This window comes from Clavelina lepadiformis, chromosome 5, assembly GCF_947623445.1.
Source record: "Clavelina lepadiformis chromosome 5, kaClaLepa1.1, whole genome shotgun sequence".
Taxonomy (NCBI): Eukaryota; Metazoa; Chordata; class Ascidiacea; order Aplousobranchia; family Clavelinidae; genus Clavelina; species Clavelina lepadiformis.
In genome coordinates this window covers 21,567,403-21,590,405 of record NC_135244.1, presented here as the reverse complement: position 1 = coordinate 21,590,405, position 23,003 = coordinate 21,567,403, and the positions used below count along the sequence as shown (strand labels likewise).

Below are 23,003 nucleotides of genomic sequence, written 5' to 3'. Positions count from 1 at the left end.
CATAACTACAGTGTTGAAATAATAAAAACATCCAGCTCGGTGGTGGAGAGATTTAAAGCATACAAGTACTAATTAGGCGAAGTTGGCGGGCAGTCGACCACGTTGTCAAACATTGTGACGTTGAGGGTGGGTAAAAACACACAAACAACGTGATTGATGGCTGGCGTTTGATACACGAATAGTCCTACAGCGAGAGGTTTACATTTACGCGTTTTACTTTTTCTAAAAACGTTGTATAAAGTGTGTCAGTGAAAATAATATGAATAAATTCTTCCGTTAGAAACTGCTACGTGCGTGGCAGTGACAAAACGCGATTCTCGCTTTATGTAAAATGTAATTACTTTTATATTCTATTACTTAATTTCAATTATGACGTATGTAATCGACGCAAGTATACAGTTGAAACAGGCATCGGATAATAATTTACCACAATGTAATGACGAAGCACAAGACTTCACAAATTTTATATTGTTCTGAAATAATTAAATTTGCAAAAAACATAGAGTCCGTGTTTTAGTCAGTAAACCAACAACCAAGAGTGCTACATGCTTACCGGTTCAGGTAGCTTAGAAATAGCATCGGATATGGATTTTATTCCAGATGCACTGATATTGCACTGGCCAATATCAAGCTCCTCAATCTTGCTGAGACAAGTCGAAATATGAGATGCTCCATCATCACCGAGATTATTGCCCCAAAGATTAAGCTTCTTCATCTATAAAACAATATGCGGTAGATGAAGAGCATGGAATTGTGATTTCAATCACATGAGTTGCCCAATATCAAAGCAACAATGCTTGGTATTCGTGATTTGCAGTTGAATATAAAATTGTTGTTATGACGTCATAAATTACAAAATGTCTAGAAAAAAAACATTCTGCAAAACAAATGAAGATAAGATCGATTCTCCATCTACAGTACATTGCCGTTCATGCAGTTCATGCCTAACTAACGTAGTTCCATGTTTTCAAAGAACAAAGGACGAGCTTATATCAAGCAACAATTGCCGCGGGACTTTTGTTTATCTCGACAATATCACCATCGGCGGTGATACACAGCAAGAACATGACATTAATTAATTGTCACTCAGCTGTGTCAACTTAAAGCGCAACTGCAACACTAAAACAAGTTGGTCTTAAAATAAAGTAATAATTTTGTAATTAATGTTTTCGTAAGTCATTCAGCCCAAAACTCTTCCATTAATGAGAAATAATTTTTTTAACTTCGCATTTTTTGCGTCCCGGCCATCTTAAAAAATAATCCGAAACGTAGCAAAGTCTTAATCGCAAATCGGCTGAATTAACTTAAACAAACCATTTACGTACTTGCGATTTTAACGATTTATATTATTATGACGTAATATAGGCCAATCCTTCACAAGTTAAATATAGCTGAGCCATGCATTGCAAATTTAAATCGAAGGCTAATTTGCTACATAACTACAGTGTTGAAATAATAAAAACATCCAGCTCGGTGGTGGAGAGATTTAAAGCATACAAGTAGCAATTAGGCGAAGTCGGTCCCACAGTCGACCACGCTGTCGAACATTGTGACGTTGAAGGCGGTTAAAATCAGCCAAACAGCGCAAACAACGCGATTGGCTGGTATTTGATAGACAAACAGTCGTACAGCGACAGGTTTACATTTACGCGTTTTATATTTTCTAAAAACGTTGTATAAAGTGTGTCAGTGAAAATAATATAAATAACTTCTTCCGTTAGAAACTGCTACGTGCGTGGCAGTGACAAAACGCGATTCTTGATTTATGTAAAATGGAATTATTTGAAATGAATGGAATAGAAACTGCTATGTGCGTGGCAATGGCATCGGATAATAATTTAGTACAAAGTAATGACGAAACACAAGACTTCACAAAGTTTAGATCAGAGATGACGAACATGCGGCCCGCAAATCGGTTTGACAATCGCTTTTACATGGCGAAGCATTCCGGCGAGACCAGTAGTCTTGAGCTTTCTTTGACCTGTTTCTAATTTTTGCGCAATGCGATATCAAAAGCTGATAGCACGATTGAGTCACAGCAGTATGTCTTCAACACAATGCCGCACTTAACCAACGTAGTTTTTGAGGCCGCGGGAGCAGCTAAAAACCTGTCGAATGAAAGAATATTAAGACTAAACAGAAGTACGGCCGGCTTACTCAGCTGTAACTGACAAAGTGGTCCGCGACAGCGAATAGGTTCGTCACCTCTGGTTAACAATGTTCTAAAATAATTAAATTTGTAAAAACATAGAGTCCGTGTTTTAGTCAGTAAACCAACAACCAAGAGTGCTACATACTTACCGGTTCAGGTAGCTTAGAGATAGCATCGGATATGGATTTTATTCCAGATGCACTGATATTGCACTGGCCAATATCAAGCTCCTCGATCTTGCTGAGACAAGTCGAAATATGAGATGCTGCATCATCACCGAGATTATTGTCACGAAGATTAAGCTTCTTCATCTGTAAAACAATATGCGGTAGATGAAGAGCAAGGAATCGTATTTTCAATCACATGAGTTGCCCAATATCAAAGCAACGATGTTTGGTATTGGTGATTTGGTGTATTGGTGATTTGATTGGTGTTTATGTATATTTATGTCAGCATGTAAATAGCTCACGCATCTAGATTCGGCATTGTCAAACCGCCTTTTTCGAGTTTTCTACAAACGTCACCTTGTAGCATTCTCCTATGTCAAGTTTATTAATGATGGCACACGAAATGGATTCTCAGGGCTGCCTTGTTATCTGGGTATTCTTTGCTGACACTTTCGCAAAGCCATCTATGCACGTTCCATCTGCAAGTAAAACTGTTCTTCATTTGACCCACGTAAATGACGTTGCATTAGCGGCATGTGGCTGCGTACATATCGTAATCTCGATAAGTAAGAGATTGATTAAGGTGGATGACCCCAGTAGAAACGAGAAAGATGTCGTTTTCATGACCATGTTTTTGTTTTCCCGTCATTGCGACACAATGCTCATTGGCCGTACGTCTTAAAAAGGCTTAGTTTCCATTTTATATGAACTGTTTGATGCGCCAACTCACGACGGTTTTTCAGTATGTTACCCAACGTTAGAGGGCGCTTGTAAGTCACAGTGGAAAGTGGTTGAAGAGACCTTTCTTGTTTTTTCAACTGTAGAATGCGAGCTAGCCCGTTTAGCTGAGGTAACTCAGGTATGTTGTACGCTTTCCATGGTCATTCTTATCATCCTATTTTTCTGACCCTCTAGTCTCGTTTGAAAAGGTTTGTTGAAATAGTTTCCTTTGGAAATGAGACGCCAAACACTTTTGTTTTAGCCTTTGGTGAGCAGCAGTGAAATCTGTGTTGGTTTCATTCAACCTGCGGAGTCTTTATGCCTCTCCATAAAATATGAATTTGAAAACATGAACCGGATGGTGGGACTTTTAGTATAGGAATAACCGGCCATAGGCAATAGAATAGCCGAGCCTAGACAATGGGCTTGACGTAATCATTCGCTATAAAGCTACAGCTTGCCTGTGTTGAAGAGTGATGGAGCACGTCTAAAAGGTCAAAAAGCTCGAGGTTTTGATTATCTATCGTCATCTTTATTTTTTAGAACCTAAAATCAAAACGGTTTTGACAATGAGATGTTGTTGATGTTTGCTTCACCGTATGATAGCCAGATAATATCATCGATAAATTTCTTGAACAGCTCTGCTTTTTGAAAACTGTTTTGCAATGGTGAAATTACGTAATTCAATCCAATGTTGGCAAAAGATACAGAACGGTTGTTGCGTGTAATGACGCCACAATGTTGCTTATAAAACCATGTCGGTGTTGTAATATAACATTGTCTAAACAAAACGTAATGCATGTCGTGAGATAGGACTTGCCTTTCGTTGTATTCCATCAAAGCTTTGCTAACTGATTTTTCGATGAGATTTATGAATATGTTGGGATATTAACTCTGTACGTCAGCTGCTGCAATAAGTAAGTCCTGTTGGTTTCTTGTGCGGTTGGATTTGTGTGATTGAGCTTTTTTACCAGTGTCGAGTTCCTGAAGATAATGTTGACTGTGTTTACAATACTCATTCATATTACTTTTGCAGTATTTAACACTTATTGGCTTTAATATGTGTTGAAGAAAGGCCGTGATTCTGGACGTCGTGATCTGACCAGCAGACTGCACGGTTAAAACGGTGTTACGGAAAGGTTCCGCTTGTGGGTGGGTTTGCGCACTCCTCGTGGACACGCACCTGTTATGAAGTGCCTTGAATTGCCCTTTTGCTCTACGCGAGGTTTCCGTCTTCACTGAGCTCACCTTAGGACACCTGCGTTACACTTTGACAGATATATATTTCCTTTTGCATCACGAGGTAATTGGTGTTAAGCTCTGGCTGAACCCAGTCGAAATGGTGAGAAGAGTGAAGCAAAGCAAAAGTGCGAGGTTTATAAGGAGGGAACGCAGAAAATGTAAATTGAGTAAGCGAGGGACGAGGAAGCAGAAATAAGGTAATTTTACGTTTTATGATTCTCGAAAATATGGTAAAACAAAATTTCACGGTCAGGTCAACGAATTGGATTGTCTGAAATTTCAGCCCAATACATTGAGATGACAAACACAACTTAACACTAGAGCTACAAGTAATTAAATATTTGAACCTCATGGCAAGCTACTGTATATAAAATCTGAGTGATAAAGAACCAGTCTTGGAAGGGCACTTTAACATGATCAAGGCCTAGTTTGAAAAACTAACAACATTTTTCAAAGCTACTAAAAGGCAACAGACAGTGCATGACAAAAAGATATAATATAAATGATTTTTTAACGACGCAAACAAATTGCAAGCAAATGTTAGCTTACGAAACTTTCGGCCTTAACAAAATCTATGGTATTATTTATGCAAAATGACAAACCGATTCAGGTAGCTTATTGATAGTTGCAGCTAATGCTTTCACTCCAACCGGTGTCAGTACAAGGTTGCTGAAGTTGCCATTGCCAAGCAGGTCTAAGCAACAACGTAACACATTTGATCGATTCATCTCATCATAATTGAAGTTCAATACTTTTGGCTGTGGATTGGAAACAAATCAGGATTTAATACAACGCCAACGCCAATCAGGAATGGATATAACGCTAAAAATTATAAATAAATAAATCGTTTATCGTTTTAATTTACTGCAGTATTTCACAATGCTTAGTGCAAATAAAATAATATGCAACATCCTGGTGGTAAGGATATTGCCTACAGTCATTTTCACCAAAAAATAAACCAAGCTTACTAGATTTGAACAAAGCTCTATTATGACACGAACTCCTTCCTCAGTGATGTTGCAATCCGTCATGTAAAGTTTTTCGATCTTATTAAGGCAAGACATAATAAATGGAGCTCCAGCATCACCAAATTTATTCCCACTCAGATTGAGGTAATGTATCTACCACAAAAATCAAAGCATGAAAAGCATAGCAACAGATGGTTATGTAAAGTGCTTTGTGACAAACACTTTACTAGGACTTGTCTTCGTCACTTGTTTCACAATAGTTTCGACTCTTCAAGATCGAACAGTTATATAATCAGAATCGATGATCATTAGCCTAATATACAGCTCATAATCGTTGTTTGTATCACGGTGATAAAAAAAATTTACAACATGTAAGCTATAACCTTAAACCAACAACCAATAGTGCTACATACTTACCGGTTCAGGTAGCTTAGAGATAGCATCGGATATGGATTTTATTCCAGATGCACTGATATTGCACTGGCCAATATGAAGCTCCTCGATCTTGCTGAGACAAGTCGAAATATGAGATGCTCCATCATCACCAAAAACATTGCCACAAAGATTAAGCTTTTTCATCTGTAAAACAAAATGCTGGAGGTAAAATGCAAGGATCTGTATTACCCTCTGATGCGACTACATGAGTTGTCTGATGTAAAATTAACATTGCTTGTTACAATGATTTGCATTTGAAAATTAAAATATTTTCATGACGTTCTGTTTTCATAATAATTTGCAGAAAAGGGAAATTTTGCAAAAATACAAAAGAAATTCAGCAAAGGACAAAGGATGTGCGTAGGCAGGTGTATTATAGATAGGTTATATGGTGTATTGTATTGTAGGCAGAGGGTGACGCTCTTTTTTCAACGTAGGAAAGAAATTACGAGCGCACTCCTTTTTGAAGGTTATTATTTTGAAGGCTTGATCCTGGACGTCGTGATCTGACCAGCAGACTGCAGGAAGCGAACTGGAATGACCTGTATCAGCGTATTGTCCAGCTCTCCCTGGGGCACCTTGTGTGTTTTGAACAAAGGATGTGCGTACGCAGGTGTATTATAGGTAGGTTATATGGTGTATTGTATTGTAGGCAGAGGTGGGCACGAATCCGCACTTTTTTAAGAGCAATCTTAAAAGCGACGATCCTTTTTCAACTAACCAATAGAACCATGAGCGCATTCCTTTGTAAGGGGTCACTTCCCAATAGGAAGACAATTTTGAGCCGGCAACACAGTGATTGTGACAATGTCGCACTGAAAGCGTCATATTAAAAAAAGTAAGGTGAAATAAAATTTCACAGTCAGGTCAACGAATTGGATTGTCTGAAATTTCAGCCCAATACATTGAGATGACAAACACAACTTAACACTAGAGCTGCAAGTAATTAAATATTTGAACCTCATGGCAAGCTACTGCATATAAAATCTGAGTGATAGATAGAACGAGTCCTGGAAGAGCACTTCAACATGATCAAGTTGATTACCAACAGTATTCGCAAAACAAAAATACATAAACATGTCATGACCAAAATAATTACAATGCCACAAGCATTCTAATTAGATTGTATAATAACAGCAGAGGTAGTTCATGGGGATCTGCCAACTAATTTATTTTGGATTTTAGATATGTATATTTCGCCTAAACGGCATCATCAGCTGGTATGTATGCGTAATCTCGACTATTCTCACTCAAATCAAGGTAACGTATCTATCACAAAAATCAAAGCATTAAAAACATAGCAACAGATGCTTACGTAAAGCGCTTTGTGATAAACACTTCACTGGGTCTGGTCTTCGTCACTTCTTCCACATAGTTTTTATTAAAAATTTTTATGATTGTTTGTTTTAGAGTGGACTGGAGAGTGACAATATTAGATATGTTTACATTTAATTCAACTTTTTACCTGTTTGTAATATGTTTGCTTTTATTTATAACTATTAGTGGGAATAACTGTCGATGCACAAAGCAATTAAGTTATACATTAAAATTTTTCAACAGCGTGAATGTCAGTTCCATTGTAAGTGTTGGTCAGACTAAATGTTTTTGACTGAAGCTTTTCTCTATTTCAATCGCTCTCTTCATATACTTAGTTCAAAAATGAAAATTATTTAATTTTTCCTGGAAAAAGTTGGATTTAGTATTCGTTATAGTGCTTCCGCATTATCATGTTAACTGCTTTTCTAGTTCCACATTAATTGTAATATTTGTCTATTAGATTAGACACGTAGTCTGCCAACACCTGTTCTTATAAAAAGCAAGGACTATTTGACAACGTGTGGTACCATAGCGTTGACAGACCCTAAGTCACACTTTTGCGTTAAATTAAGTTTGGAAATTTTGAAAACACTGACATTATTCTTAATCACTGTACGAAATATTTTTTGAATAACGTTTTGGATCTAAGGCATAAATCAAGGGTTGTAAGCCAACTACGGTTTGTTAAAAGAGTCAAGGTTTGCTTTTGTAAAAGTGAAAAGACATCTTGGCAGATTTGCCATTGATTTTTAAGCAAAATATTCTTCTGCTTTCGGTCTTCGAATTATAAGAACAGCTCTGTTTTATAAACAAACCACCAACATTTTTGATGAAGTGTCCGACTTCAGTGTTACATTCAATAGGTTTCCAAAAAAAAACAAAACTTACTACAACAAAAACACTCATCGGCTCACTTACCTTTTATGAATACACACTACTTAACAACATGGAGTACAACATACTTACCGGTTCAGGTAGCTTAGAGATAGCGTCGGATATGGATTTTATTCCAGATGCACTGATATTGCACAAGCCAATATCAAGCTCTTCGATCTTGCTGAGACAAGTCGAAATATGAGATGCTCCATAATCACCGAATTCATTGTCACGAAGATTAAGCTTCTTCATCTGTAAAACAATATGCGGTAGATGAAGAGCAAGGAAATCATTTCAAATTAAGTAGGTTGTCTGATGTCAAATCAACAATGCTTGGTATTGGTGATGTGTATTTAAAAATTTAAATTCTTCTGAAAATGAAGAAACAAGTCGAGTTGTAGAAAAAAATATCATGCTTTTTAACAACCATTTATTTTAAATCATCACTTATGTATCAAAAACATAAGTTAGACAAAATAAGCAGTGATTTTAATACAAGAAAAAAAATATTCCAACTCGAAGTTTGAAGCAATTTGTTAAACAACCATTTACACACAAGCAGTTCTAAAACGTACTGGATTTAAACAAATTGGTCAAAATAAACAAAATCGGTAAGGACTTGACATTGAAGTTCAACTTGCTTAATGGTAATTTTCCTTCCTTGGTCTTAAAAATGCTGTCTGTTTTGTCTAACAAACTTATTTAAAAATAAACTGATTAAATAACAAAAACTCAAAAGTGTTTGAAAAAATGATTTAAGTTGGACTAAGTCAACAAATTGCATTCTAAAATATGCATTGTCTGAAATTTCTGTCCAGCAAACTGCGATGACAAACAAAAGTCATCACTAGAGATACAAGTAATTAAATATTTGAACCTCATGGATAGCTGTATAAACTCTGTGTGACAAAAATCATTCCTGGAAGGGCACTTCAACATTCTCAGAACCAGCTCAAAAACCTAACGACACTTTTGAAAGCTACCAGAAGGCAACAAACAGTGCACGACAAAGAGACATCAGATAAATGATTCAAGGACGGAAACAAATTGCAAGTTAATTGCAAGTTAGCGTAAGTTTAATTTAAAAACACTTGTCTTTGCAAGCAAAACGTCTGATTGCAATTTGCTAGTATATATGTCAATATATATTATATTATAACTTGATAAACAACACTACTTTGACTTAAGCGTACAGTGGAAAAAATTTCTAAAAAAACTTGTTCACACTAATTATGTCACAATGATAGTTGGTTCATCTATTGTGCTATAACACTTAGCGTGATACTTTTCACTCTACACTGTTAACTGGAAAAATATAAAGGATACAATAACTAAAAATTATAACTATCATCAAGGTATTGTACTGTAGCAGCATAATCTTTATCCACGACTAAAACTCAGCGATGATTTCTCCCTGCTCAAGCCCGGGCTACTAAGCTCACCTTCGTTCAAGTCCTGGTAGACAAACACTTTTTTTAATTTTCAGATTGATTTGCCAGAACTCGGAACTATTCCACCGAAAACAAGCATTAATTATTAGTACCTTGTCCAAAAACATAAATCTCGTTTTCCCATTACGATGATAGTGTCATTGATCATTCAACATGGGCCACGATAAGCTACCGAGCCGATGCATTTAAATGAGACAGATGCATTTGCTATAAAATGTAATGAGCATATATCCGGTGTAGTATTCAGTTGGATAAAAGATAATTTCTTGTTCAAACATCTCAAGGCTGCATTAAAATGCCGGCAGGTCATACAATGAAGCCATAGATTGTTGCAAATGCGTCTGCTTTTAGGTTGTTACTTAAGTTTGGCTAACAGTTACCAATGTAACAGTACATTTGTAACTGTACAACAGTTTGGCTACAGTAACACAATACAAACATACCTTTGGGGCTATCTTCATAATAGAAACCGATAATGCTTCCAATCCTGCTGCTGTCAGTCCTGCACCATGATACACCTGAGTCGGAACAATGCCACGTCCTAATTTTAATGGTTGAAACCAATAATTCTGAATGCTATCCATCTTATCGTAGCTGATGTCAAAAACTTCTGGCTAAAATAATGAACCCATTGTAAGTCATTGACTTTATAAAGCAAATGCATAAGATATCACAATAATTTACAAAACTTTTTACCAAATTTTGCAAGTCTTTCATAACTTTGGCCAATGCTCTAACTGCTGCTTCAGTGATGTTACACTTAATCATATAAATTTCTTCGAAATTATCAAGATAATCGAAGATTGCTTTAAATCCATCATCACCAATATCACAGCCAGTGATTTTAAGAGTTTTCACCTATAATCAAATGATTTTAATGTAATATACAGAGTTGGGCAACCACTCTTGTAAAAAGAGCGTTGTTCATGCTCTAGCACAGGGGCGGGCAACATACGACCCGCGACGGGGTTTGGAGCGGCCCGCAGACAGTTTCCGGTTTGACATGATTATGTGGCCCATGGCCACGATACACGATTAATGTCGGTCGGCCACGATACACGATTAATTGATAAACGATTAATGTATTGATTCAGGAATCCGGCCCGCCAAGTACTTCATTTACTCATATAAGGTGCCAACCGAAGAAGTTGCCCGCCCATGCTCGAGCGTATCAATGAGAAAAAAAGCGTCCACTCATGCTTACGTTCTTCTTTAAAGAAAAGAGCGTAAGCATGTTGTCACTCACCCTCCCACTTATTTTGAATATCAAAAAATATTGTCACTCCGGCGCATTTCAAGACACCAATTGCATTCATATGTTGCAAACGTCCAATTTGCACTAAAAAACTTGTGTCTAATTTCAGCTGTAATTTCTCATCATTATCTGTTGTAAATGTCATAGGGAATTTCATGGAATCCATGCTAAAGAGTTTTGTTTTGGTCACACCTGCCACAAATAGTTAATAGACAACTAGAGTATTAAGAACTTTCTAGAATTGTAGATGCCAATATTAAATAATTTAGTATCCCTCACTTTCAAAGATGGCACGATAAATATCGTTTTCGCATCTTTTCAAAAGTAGATCACACACTACGTTGATAAAGTCACGATAAGCAATTAAGTTTGGAAAAAGGTTTGTCAGAAAATAAGTTCGATTAATTACGACTATAATAAATATCCTTTTTCATTTCAACTTGCCTGTAACATAAAACAAGACAAAAAGACGATTTTTTCTGGCAACTGCCATCAAAAAGAAACAAAAGTTTTGCAAAATTGAGACCCAATATTAAGCAATTCCTTGTGTTATTAAATATTATTATTATTATTATTATTATAATAAACGTGCTTTGCTAATAAACAACATTGATATCACAGTATCACCCTTACGGTCCCATAAATTATGTAATCAAATTTCGAGTTAAGTGTGATACTACTTACGAAGCATATATTGCATAAAAATACTATGTTTGCCACCAGGTATTATTTCAATAACAAAAGGAGCTCAGCTGGTGAATTAATTCTTTTATGAGCCAACATTTCGCAAACCCATGCGTGTGAGCTTCATTAAAGAAGATTAGAATATGTGAATAAGAAATATTTTTTGAAACATTAAAGTTTAAAGGTAAACAAATATATTTAACAGGTTTAAGTAAAGTAATAATATAATAGGATGTAATAAATGATAAAAAGAACACATTATTGTCACCTAAAAAACTCACAATTACTTTAGTTAAACCTGTTATATATATTTGTTTGCATCTAATTATTCTATTATTGTAATCCTGCTGTTATATAATATAATATCAAAATCCTCCTATTATTACAATGTGGCCTAATGAAGCTTACCCGCATGGGTTTGCAAAATGTTGGTTCATAAAAGAATTAATTCACCAGCTGAGCACCTTTTGTTATTGATATATCGATTAAGTTATAAAAATAACAGCAACGTGAAAGAAATTACGACATCAGGTGACAAATTGTTGTCGGCTTAAAAAACAAAGCATTTATATCGAACCGCCAAAACAAGGTTCTGACGTGCTGCTGTGCTTTGTGTTGCGTATTATGCTGCGAGCAAAAATTGTGCGTTGTTAATGTTGGTTGTGCAAAAGAAGAGCGACGAGCGAAGAACCCCCAAAAAAGAGCTCGCTCGTGGCTCCATTCCGAAAAAAAGTGACGCTCTGAAATCGCTCCTAAAAATTGAGTGCACTTTTGTCCACCTCTACTAAATCATATGGCATTAAATATCTATGGATGTACTGTATATATAACATTTTCAGTATTATTATTTTTGAACTATCTATGATGTCATAAACGAGTGTCAAAAACAAAACATGAAATTAACAGATGCAAAAACAAGTAAATCTTAAATAAATTTATAAACACCACAAATTACCTTATTGATATAATACTAAGTGAAAAAAAGTGAAATTGAATGCAATATAAAAATAAAATACAAAAATTTCATCAAAAAACATTCATTTGGGATTGATTCAAATTTGCTACATGGAGTATGGTAGTTAGTTTAAGTTTACAAAGTAGCATGTTATACCAACAACATTGTATTTAAACTTAGTGTCAAAAATAAAGATTATTAAAAACATCTGAGAACCTAAGTACTTGCACACATTGACTTACGTAAGAATTTGATCGGTGTAAGGTTTGAGGTATCTTCTGTAGAAAACGTTTACCGGCGTTTCCTATAAACTTTAATTTCACATCAACAGTATGAGGTTTAACACAAGCGCATAACACATAATTCAAACTAGCAATGTCACCAGCAATACAATTTCCAGAGAAAACAATATTAAGTGGTAAAGCCGCAGCAATTAATTTTTGAAGTGTTTCGTTTTGAGCCTCATGTGCCCAGACACAAAATTGAAGAACACTTTTAAAAGTTACTCTTTTAGAAAATTCATTGGTATTCTTTTTATACACTTTAGATATTGTATTCGTTGCAAACTGTTGCAGAGAAGAAGTATTCTTGGACGGCAAAGAACCATTTACACTTCCATCAAATAAAATAATTTCTACTAAGCGAGAAATTTTTGGGTTAGTGAGCCCAAAAGCAAACTTTAAAACAACTTCCCATCTACCATCTGAAAATTCAGGTTCATGTTGCTTAAAGTTGTCATCAACGAATAAAAGTGCAATTGCAGAAAAAAACTCTTGCCAAATCAAATGCGAAAAGTAATGAAGTTTTTTTCCATTTAGCACTTTTATCCTCAGATTGTTGTCTACATGTGAATCCACAAACGCTTGAATTGTTTGACTTCCAATTTCAAACAAAGTAAAATCCTTATCATAGAAAATAATTTGCTGGTTTTTAAAACAGTTAAGAGCAAACCGGCAAATTTTCTGAACTTCTCTTCCTATGCAATCTCTATCTAATCTCATGTTTTCAGATTCGAGAAACCACTCAAAAGTTTTAAGTATCACATCAGTGATAGTGTTCATATTTAAATAACTACCTTCTTTAGCTAAACCGATTTTGATACAATGCAGAGTTAAGATACAATTTATGGGAACGTAGCAATAGGCTTGAATATCAGGATGGTTCTCTAAATATTGTCCAACTCTGTCCGAATAATCCTTACAAATCTGCTGACACAATTTGTTCTGTGATTCACTGCTTAGACCAACGATTCGATATACAATATGAGGTCGACAAGCTTCATGCATTTCATACATTCGATGAGGCCTTGATGTTATAAACTTTGTAGCATGGCCAAGTAAATGACCAGATATGATACTTTTGATAAAATCTTCAGCGGTCGCTTCTTGAAACAACGTAACTGGTGGTGCAGACTTTAGATCACGGAATACTGCTTCATCAATACCATCCATTATGAGGATAACAGATGGTTTGCTGGATTCATCACCATTCAAATATTGTAACAAAAGCTTGTCATTATTTCCAGAATAGTATTCCCAGTTGTTTACTAAGCTACTGGGTAATAAAAAATGTAAAAGATTTGTGTAAGAGGTTTCAAAGTTCATGTTCCTAAACTGCATAAAGAATACATAATCAAATTTTATAATTTTGTTGTTGTTTTGCTTTGATGTTGTGTTTCTTGAATCAGCATCCAGAAGATTTTTTGTTAAATGCATAGACAGAGTAGTCTTTCCTATTCCAGCTTGTCCTACAATTCCAATGGAGTTGTGACAATATGGATTGCGACAATTACATTTACCTTTACTTTTTTTAGAATGTTGAAAAAGTTTGCTTAAGTCCGTATTGCCCTTGGAAGGCTTAAAGGCTTTCATCATTTCTTCTCTGCTAAGATAGTTATCCGACATTATACTGTCATCAAGTTTATTCGATTTTGTCTCAGATGTGATATCTGCAGCTACAAAACTTAGGTCTTGCTCCGGGAAAGGTGAAATGATGTAGGCAGTGTTCTCCCGAGCAGCTTTTTCTATTGCATTTCTTAAACAAGCACCTGCAACAAACAAGTTGAGCAAAATCTATATAAAACACATAAAAGTAATCGGCACAGCGCTGCAAACTACTTAATGACGTAAAATAATGTTGCAAGTTAAACGTGTAGTATAATAAGCTAACATGGTTTATACCAGGTGTGCCCAATCAGTCAGTTATGGTCTACCAGTAGATTGCAAACAGATCCCAAGTCGATAGCAAAGCCATTAGAAAAAAAAGTTATTTATGTGTAACTGTTTGTTTTGTGAGTTTGGGCAAATTAATGTTAAAGTTTTAGTTTTATTAAACTTTAACTTAGCTTATGAATTATATTATATTAACAACTAGCTTTTATGAATTACTGTTACCAATAAATACCAAGTGTTTGGGATATTAAAATCAATTACTTTTAATACACTTTCCTAGGCTTGAGTAATAATAATAATCGTAAAGTGGTATTTGTCAGTAATATGCCATTGCGATGTGTCAATGTCCTGCTTCTTAACAATAAGGGATGCTCGAGCTTGTGACTGAACGTGCAATCTGTGGCCAATACAGCTATTTATTATTTGCCTTGTACAAACGAAATGTATATTACCTTAAAAATTGAATATAATCAATTGACTGTGCCTTTGGAACCTATAAAAAATTCAATCGTTTGCCCAAGGCAAATCTTGATTGAATATCTTGAATATTTTCAAATTCAAATCAATTACCAAAAAATGCTAACAATTGAGAGGAGGTTTTCTGCATCCAAGCATTTGTGAGGGGTGGGTTTGTTACGTGACGTCTACCCCTGGCCTTACCAAAGCAGAAATTTAAACTGCAGGAAGGAGTTCTACGGCTCGGGTTCCAAATAGCGACTGTCAGAACAGCGACTGTCAATAGAGCGACCACACGACAGCGATTGATTTAAAACAGCGACTGTCAATGAAGCGACTACACGACAGCGATTCATCAAAAACAGCAACTGCCACAACAGCGACCTCACTTCTTTTATTAAATCCAAGGCTTACGCGCACACGCACTCTTTCACCCCCTCCACATATACCTTCCATCCCCCACACCTCTCTACACACGTATGCACGCACAAACAGGCAAACACTGCGTAGTGAAAGATTGAAACCAAAAGGGGCTCTAAAACAACATTTTATTTGGACTATCCATAGAAGAACGTATGAACAGTTCTCCTACATTAACAGGAGCTGCGGGGTTGTTGTCTGTTGCTTTCCTTTTCCGTCCGATGGTTTGACGCAGATTTGTGGAAGAACCAACAGCTGCTGCAACTTCTTCATTAACTTCGGTCAATGCATCCTGCACGATTCTTCGTGGTGGATCCCGTGTTCTTACTGCAGCTGTTTTTACACTGTTTTCAACTCTCCTGGCTGCCACTTCCGTAGGGTTTGGTGGATGCGTGTGGACGCCACTGCTCACTGGGGGTTGTTGTTGCTCACGATACTGAAGGCTTGTCGTTAGGCGACCTTTACAACCTGTTTTAGCACATCTCCAATTGATTGTATTTAACTTTGTTTTGTCTTTCCTGTACAAAAAGCCTTCATAACTTATCATGTCACTTCCTTTTGTTGAAATTTCAAAATCCATTGGGGCAAATTTTTCAAACGACCTTAAAATTAATGTGACACGTCATAGTGTTGCCTTCCATTTATAAATGCCCCATTCGACTCAGTGAATTCAACTCAGTGAACACGAGTTAAGTCGCTATCATAACAGTCGCTGTTTTAATGCGGTCGGCATTTATACAATCGGTTTGGAATGTCGCTCACTTGATTACGTCGCCATTATGACAGTCGCTGTTTTGACAGTCGCTATCCGGCCTGGATGCCGAATTCTACACAGGGGAGAAAATAGGAATGATAGCAGTTTTACTGCTTCTGTACCAATATCGTTCTATACCAATATCGGCTAAATATGTCTCTGTTTTGTTAGGAAATTTAACAAGTAAACTCTTCTTTAGGATTTTGAGCGTCTTTTCATTCGTTCAAGTCTTGTGTCCAATTTAAGTTTGCTATGTGAATTTCGTTGTGATATTACAATGTATATTCTGTTACGTGCCATTACAAATTTACTATGAATGTTAAGATTATCAAACTGTAAGATATAGGAAGAAACACCGCAAACAATGTGTGTGGATTTGCAATATGACACTAAACTGGTACACCATGAGTTTACCAACTTGAAAGATAGATCTTAAAAACAAAAAAGGTTGGGCATTCCTGGTTTAGATAATCGCCAATGCCATCTTTGGCTTTTTATAACTCAGCCACTTAAGACGTTCGTTAAGAAAATGTTATTACATAAATCTTGTTGCCAGTGAATTCAAAGTGAGACTTCAAATTAATCTAATTGATCATAGAAGTTTTAATGCTAAGCTAAAGCATTTGATTTAAAACAAACACATTGTATTTGGATCCAGAAGATATGAAGCAATAAGACAATGCACGCAAAATAGCCCTTGTTCTGTATGTTTATTGTTAATTTATCATAACTAGGCCGATAGTAATTTTACTTATCGCTCACAATGCGATAATTTCAGAGTGTTTTGACGAATAGGCCATTATTACCGTCGTCACTTTCACACATGGTGTTTCAGTCAAGGAAACAAATGACCCAAACTCTTTTACAGATTACCATGAAAATATATTTTCCCCTTTTAAGTTGACGTTGTATTTGTCCTACTTCTGTTCATTGTCCTTTTTTGTGTCTGTAATCTGTACATTATTATTTTGTACTCAGCAAGCTCCCAATTAAAACACCAGAAGTATTTTTTGGAATCTCCAGCTTCTTCATTTGGTTTGACTTGAGTGTCTGCTATTTGCTCTGCACTTGGTAAAATCCGTCAGAACTTCGGAAGCTTAAACGGCCAAATGTGCTTGGGTGAAATCCTGAGCTTAATCTCACACGTAAGCCTTGCAAGAACTTAAAGCTTTAATCTTACAATTGAGTTGTGAGTTAGAACACAAAGAAAAGTGTTCTTTCAACTTACTTTGTATTTTGAGGGATCACGACATATGGCCGTGAACAAACTCACCGGCGACAACTGGTAGTGGACAACTGACCGGCAACAAATTGGCCGGCGATCAAATTAACCGTGACGTAAACTGGCCGGCGATAAAATTAACCGGCGACAAATTGGCTGTCAAAAGGTCAAAATTCTAATTCACTATCTAACTTTTTTTGCAGTATGACACAGGAGCTGAAGAAAATAGGATATTAATTTTTGGCACCGAAGAGAGCAAAAGAGTACTAGAATTATCAGAAAACTGGCAAGCTGATGGGACATTCAAGGTTACCCCGCCAATATTTTCACAGGTTTACTCTATCCATGCTTCACGACATGGCAACCTTGTCCCAGCGTTGTACTGTTTACAACCGAACAAAGCACAAGAAATATATGAGCGGTTATTTCGCGCAGCGTGGCAACTGATACCAAATGCACATCCAACAAGTTTTTTGGTTGATTTTGAAATGTCTGCAATAAATGCAATTCGGATGGTGTTTGACTATGATGACCTCACAGTAAGTGGTTGCTTTTTTCATTTAAATAAAAATGTCAGGAAGCACATGCAACAAATCGGACTTCAAAGAAGGTATCAAAATGATCCAGGATTTGCACTACTGCTGCGTCACGTACCGGCTTTGGCATTTCTTCCAATACAGCATCTGATTGAGGCTTTTGAAACAATAGAGGAAGTTGTGCCTGATGAAATGCTTCCGCTTCTCGACAACTTTGAGCGTACTTACATCGGGCGTCGCTTTCGAACTCAGCTTTGAAGAGACCCGCCATATTCACATGACTTCTGAAACGTCCATGTTCGGGTATTAAATGGCGAAGCCAGAACCAACAACAAAGTTGAAGGTCACCACAATCTAATAAACAGGATGTTATCAATGCAACACCCAACCATTTGGAAATTTATAGAAGCTTTGAGGAAATTGCAGAACATAAACAAAAACAAGATTGAGGCGCTCTGTGCCCAAGGGCCTCCTGTCAAAAGGAGAAAATACAAGGATCTGGATGCGCGACTTCAAACAATCGTTGAAGATTTTGCAAACCGTGACATATTAGATTTGCTCAGAGGCATCGCCCACAACCTACAATTTGCGCAATAAACTTCCTTATTTGTCAAATAACAGTTTGTGTAAATTTTAGTGCCTTTACTATGTAGTGTCATATGTGTTTTGCAGTGAACGTCTTTTAATGTTGTTACTCGTATTTCTCGTATTTCCGGAAATATTTCTGTTAATTTTAATAAATGTTTCAATGTGTATTGAAATAAAAATATTTTTGTTAAAAACAAAGGAAATAGTTACAAACAAATATTTACATATCATATACTACCATCAAGTTAAACACAATAATTCAGCACTTGCACGGTCAATTTACCTCCCGGTCAATTTTCATTCCGGTAAGTCTGTTCCCGGTTAGTTTGTTCGCGGTCAATTTACATCACAGTCAGTTTGTTTGCGGTCAATTTACGTCACGTTCAGTTGTCCCCGGTGAGTTTGTTCGCTGTCATTTTCCCGCGGCCATATGTCATGGAACCGTATTTTGATGCAGTTTTTTATCTTATACTAATCTTGCTTAACAGTTTAGAAACTTGAGATAACAGTGTTTTCTATAGTCATGGTGACCAAAATGTCCATGTCTTGTGAGCACGTGCCAGAACAAGTGATTACAAGTTTGAATACTGTGAAGCTGCAACCATTGAAAAAAACACAGAAAAATTGTGTAAAAATGCAGTTTGCCTACCAGCAGATAAAGTTGACAAAGTATAAATCATCTGCAACCACAAAGTTTGATTTTTCAGCAGTTTTATGTGTTACTCATCAGAAACAGTGCAGAACAATGGACTTAAAAGCACACTCAGTTGTGTTCTATGGAGCGCTAGATAATAGATATTTGATGATAGATTTCTGATCATGCATATCCAGTTTGTATGTGCCTAATGCTAAAGCAAGCTTATTGCATTTTCATTTTACAAGACCAAGTTTCTGTTGAAAGATTTACACATATTCTTAACTGCTATTCATCATGCCCATGAATATTAACTAAAGTTTTTGTCATGTTACATTTGTGATTGACCAAGTATTTCAAACAAAGTTGGACAAGATTATATATAAATTCTTTGCAATATGAAAGAGTTTCTACAAGAGACAAGACAAGACAAGACAAGAGTTTCTACAGTTTCTTTGCAATATGAAACTTTTGTCTCATTTGTTTTTAAAACGTTCATCAAATTTCTGCAAATGATCGGTTAACTGTTGCTAGGTGTAAGAAACAGTAACAATTAATAATGACTTAGCTTTGTATCACCAACTAAACATTTTAAAACAAATTTCATATTACACGCACAAAATCATTCTCAATTTAAATATTTAGCCAAATCACTTACTGAGCTCTTCCAGGCTCCTGTTTTGTTCTTGACCAGATGGTTGATTATCTGCAAAGTAGAGAATCGTTTTAATTTTATTTAGTTCACAAAGATTCACAAACATTCAGTTTAGTTCAATGTGGTGTTTTCTTGCATGATATATTGGCTACAAAATATATATGTTAGCTAAAAATGTACTGAAAAAATACTGCATTAAGGAATAAATTTTGTGTTGTGGATTTTGGTACTACTATTTGAATATAAAAATAAAAGTGTTTAATAAACATCTTCTAGAGCAAAAACATTGTTGAAAATGCCAAATTTTGTAAACGATTGCAATTCCAATTTTCTTTTAATTTCCCATTTAACTAGTGATAAACATAATTTTTGAAAACATACCTTCCAAAATTACAACTTGAACATAAGCAGTGAACATCACTCGATACTGTACTGTAGTACTCAGCAAAGTAAAGATCTGACAACATTGTGCATCATGAAATATGTGTAAGCATGCTCGTACTCACATACTCTATTGTCGTTTTTGATAACAACATTATTAGCTGGTCCTTGATGATAAGAACTTCCTTTACCCTGAGAGATATTTCTTTGTTCACGAACTGCAAACAAAGTTGTGTTGTAAAAATTGTCAGTGTCAAAACCATTTTGTTTATTAAAAACATAGCATATCATATCTCATTTAGTTACCATACCATACAACAAGTATAACGATGCTTAAAAAAATATCATCACATGCACGCCCTTCCCACACATTCACACACTTAACTCCTTCAATTTCACGATGAACCGCAACCAGGGTTTAATTACGAGTTTGAGCTGAAAAGGGAGCACATCCTACTTCTGGCATTACAAAACCTCGCACCATGATAAATAGTTTTCAGTAAGCAAAAGAATGGTTCTTGGCAGTAAAGCCTGTCATGGTGGAATGCTTACAATAAAATCTTGTTTAAAAACCTGATCAAATTTTGTTTTATGTAGTTCTTGCTGTTATCAATTTTTTGTCAGCTTTAGCAGCTTATTACTAAAATAATATGATATTTCCATAAAAATGTTCAAAGACTTAAGGAGCAGGAAGCTTAGAACATAGGACATTGTTTGACTAGTAAATTGATTAGCACTGCTGCAAACTTCATCCACTGATAACAGCACCAGGTTCTGTTGATAACTTAGGCGGAAAAACAGCTTTCCAAAGCAGACAACTCACTTACAGTTTGAGATATGGCCAAAGTTTATTAATCTATGATTGCTTGACAAGTTTGCATTGGATTGGTCGATGACCTTTTTATTGGTAGAATGACATGAAATTGTGAGTAAACAGTCTTTGGATATTTCAAAATATTTAAATTATGCTAACTAACAAACAATCTTCTAAGCTTTCAAGCATCTAGCCCAGGCATGTGCAACCTTTTTCACTGGAGGGCCAAATACAAAATTTTGAATGACAACGCGGGCCACATAATTTTTTCAGAAAAAATTAGTATCGTAAAACGACTTTCCTATGCAGTTTATATAGTTAAGAAATAGATTTAATGCAGTCCACGACACACTTGTGCGACAATTTATTGAAAAACTGTGAATAATTGTCGATGGAAGATGAGGAAACTAAATTCAGTCAAGCGTATTGCGAAATTATGGAACGCAGCATTGTTGCATCACAAAGGGCAATATTTCTATACACAGCGTTATTTCCATTGCTTTGATGTAAACTACATGAAATAGTGATAGTGATGAAGTTCTAACATTTTGCTGAGCACCACGCGGGCCGCACGAAACAACCTGGCGGGCCGCTGGTTGCACATGTCTGATCTAGCCTATGTAGAAAAGTATATTTTAAAATTAAATTACATTTTAGCAAAGAAGCTCACGTTACAAACCAAGTTAAATGACAGAGAATGCTTTTATTGCTATACCCTTTCGTAACTCAGCTAGGACTTTAAGCTGGATGCACCAAGTTGTAGCAAACATATTTCATCTAATTTGGCCCACCTGAAAACTTCATTTCATCGTTGGCAAACATGCTATATCAACTTATTGGTAACTTTGGTCGAAAAATAAAGGCTAGGCGCCTAGGCGTGCACAAACGTAGACAATGTAATTCCACATCACCCAAACATTAACCAACTAGTCTTGCACAGAGTTGACAAAAAATCTAATTTCTTCACTGGCAACCCGAAAATGCTGCAATAGACGCCGATCAACTTGAATCACCTAATTTTATGTACCTCACACAATCTAATATAAAACAAAACACTGAAATAAATATTTAAAAATAAAGACCATCTTTGGTGACATCAACGTTGCTGTTACCCAAAGAATGCTAAATGTCAATACGTCTGAAATGGCATTAAACACTCATTTGAAGTAAAGCTCAAAATATTGCTAGATTTAAAGCAATCTCTTTGAGGAAACCACCAGTTGTCACCATTTGCTGATTTGTTGATAATCATAATAAAATCTAAATTTGTAACAAAACCTAAAACCCTAGTAATCTCTGATTGGACTCCAGGAGAAGGTGTGTTCTTCCCAGGCAGGACAACCTGTTTATGTGCCTCAACTTACAAAATCAATAGACCCAAAGAAACAAAGTTAGAGCATGTAGCCTATTAGAGCAATGAGTTTCCCTACACGAATCAGAAACACAACCGTCCGTGATGGCACCAAAATGTTTAAAATGATCAACAAACACAGCATAGTCACTAGTCAATGACCTTGTTGTTTCAAAGTTTTCATTTACAACAGCAAATCAAATTACAAGAAAGAAACTACACCATTTTTGATAAAAGCTGTTCACACAAATTGCTGTTTCTATGGGAGGGTGAGGATGAATTTGCACCTCTAAGAGTACTAAGGACCTCTTTGCACCTCTCTTCAACCTCAAAACTTTTTTCGATGTCCTGGGTCATAAGATTAACCCGAAGTATGTTTAAATTCCCACACCGGAAGTTCGCCTTTTTATGAGTCAATTATGGGTTTAAAGCGGGTGTTCGAGAAGCAGAGAAAGAGACAGCTGAAACTTCTCAAGCATACATCTGTTCCTTAGTTGATTACACTGGTCTACAAAAACAAAACAATTTTTAGTTGCATGAACTTTGATGATTGATTTAGGATAAGTTTTGGTTGCTGAATCCAATTCTGAGCTCAGAATTGCTCTATCACGTCAGGTTTTTTCGCTGCGCATTTTCCCCAATTTCATAAATTGATCAAATTTTGACTTTCATTAGCGACGGTACGGTGAGCGTATAACAGCAACAGATCAAATATTGTTATTGAAATCACCTATGATGAAACCTCGGCTGAAAGTTTTGTTGTAGTACTGAATGACAGAGATTTCGGTTAACTTTAATC

The 23,003-nt window shown here is 36.0% G+C and overlaps 2 protein-coding genes across 2 annotated transcripts in view; both read right to left on the bottom strand.

Annotated features, from left to right (window-relative positions):
* LOC143459118 (uncharacterized) overlaps positions 1-23,003 on the bottom strand; it is a 239,056-nt gene that overhangs the window by 37,904 nt on the left and 178,149 nt on the right. The window contains exons 31-35 of the mRNA XM_076956097.1: positions 5,667-5,828; positions 5,250-5,402; positions 4,884-5,039; positions 2,302-2,463; positions 554-715 (exon numbers count right to left, since the gene is read on the bottom strand). Of these exons, the coding sequence (XP_076812212.1) occupies positions 554-715; positions 2,302-2,463; positions 4,884-5,039; positions 5,250-5,402; positions 5,667-5,828 (795 nt within the window). The remainder of the gene's footprint in view (positions 1-553; positions 716-2,301; positions 2,464-4,883; positions 5,040-5,249; positions 5,403-5,666; positions 5,829-23,003) is intronic.
* LOC143459119 (uncharacterized) overlaps positions 10,653-23,003 on the bottom strand; it is a 30,583-nt gene continuing 18,232 nt past the window's right edge. The window contains exons 6-9 of the mRNA XM_076956098.1: positions 20,165-20,257; positions 19,662-19,709; positions 12,465-14,269; positions 10,653-10,775 (exon numbers count right to left, since the gene is read on the bottom strand). Of these exons, the coding sequence (XP_076812213.1) occupies positions 10,770-10,775; positions 12,465-14,269; positions 19,662-19,709; positions 20,165-20,257 (1,952 nt within the window). The 3' untranslated portion in view covers positions 10,653-10,769. The remainder of the gene's footprint in view (positions 10,776-12,464; positions 14,270-19,661; positions 19,710-20,164; positions 20,258-23,003) is intronic.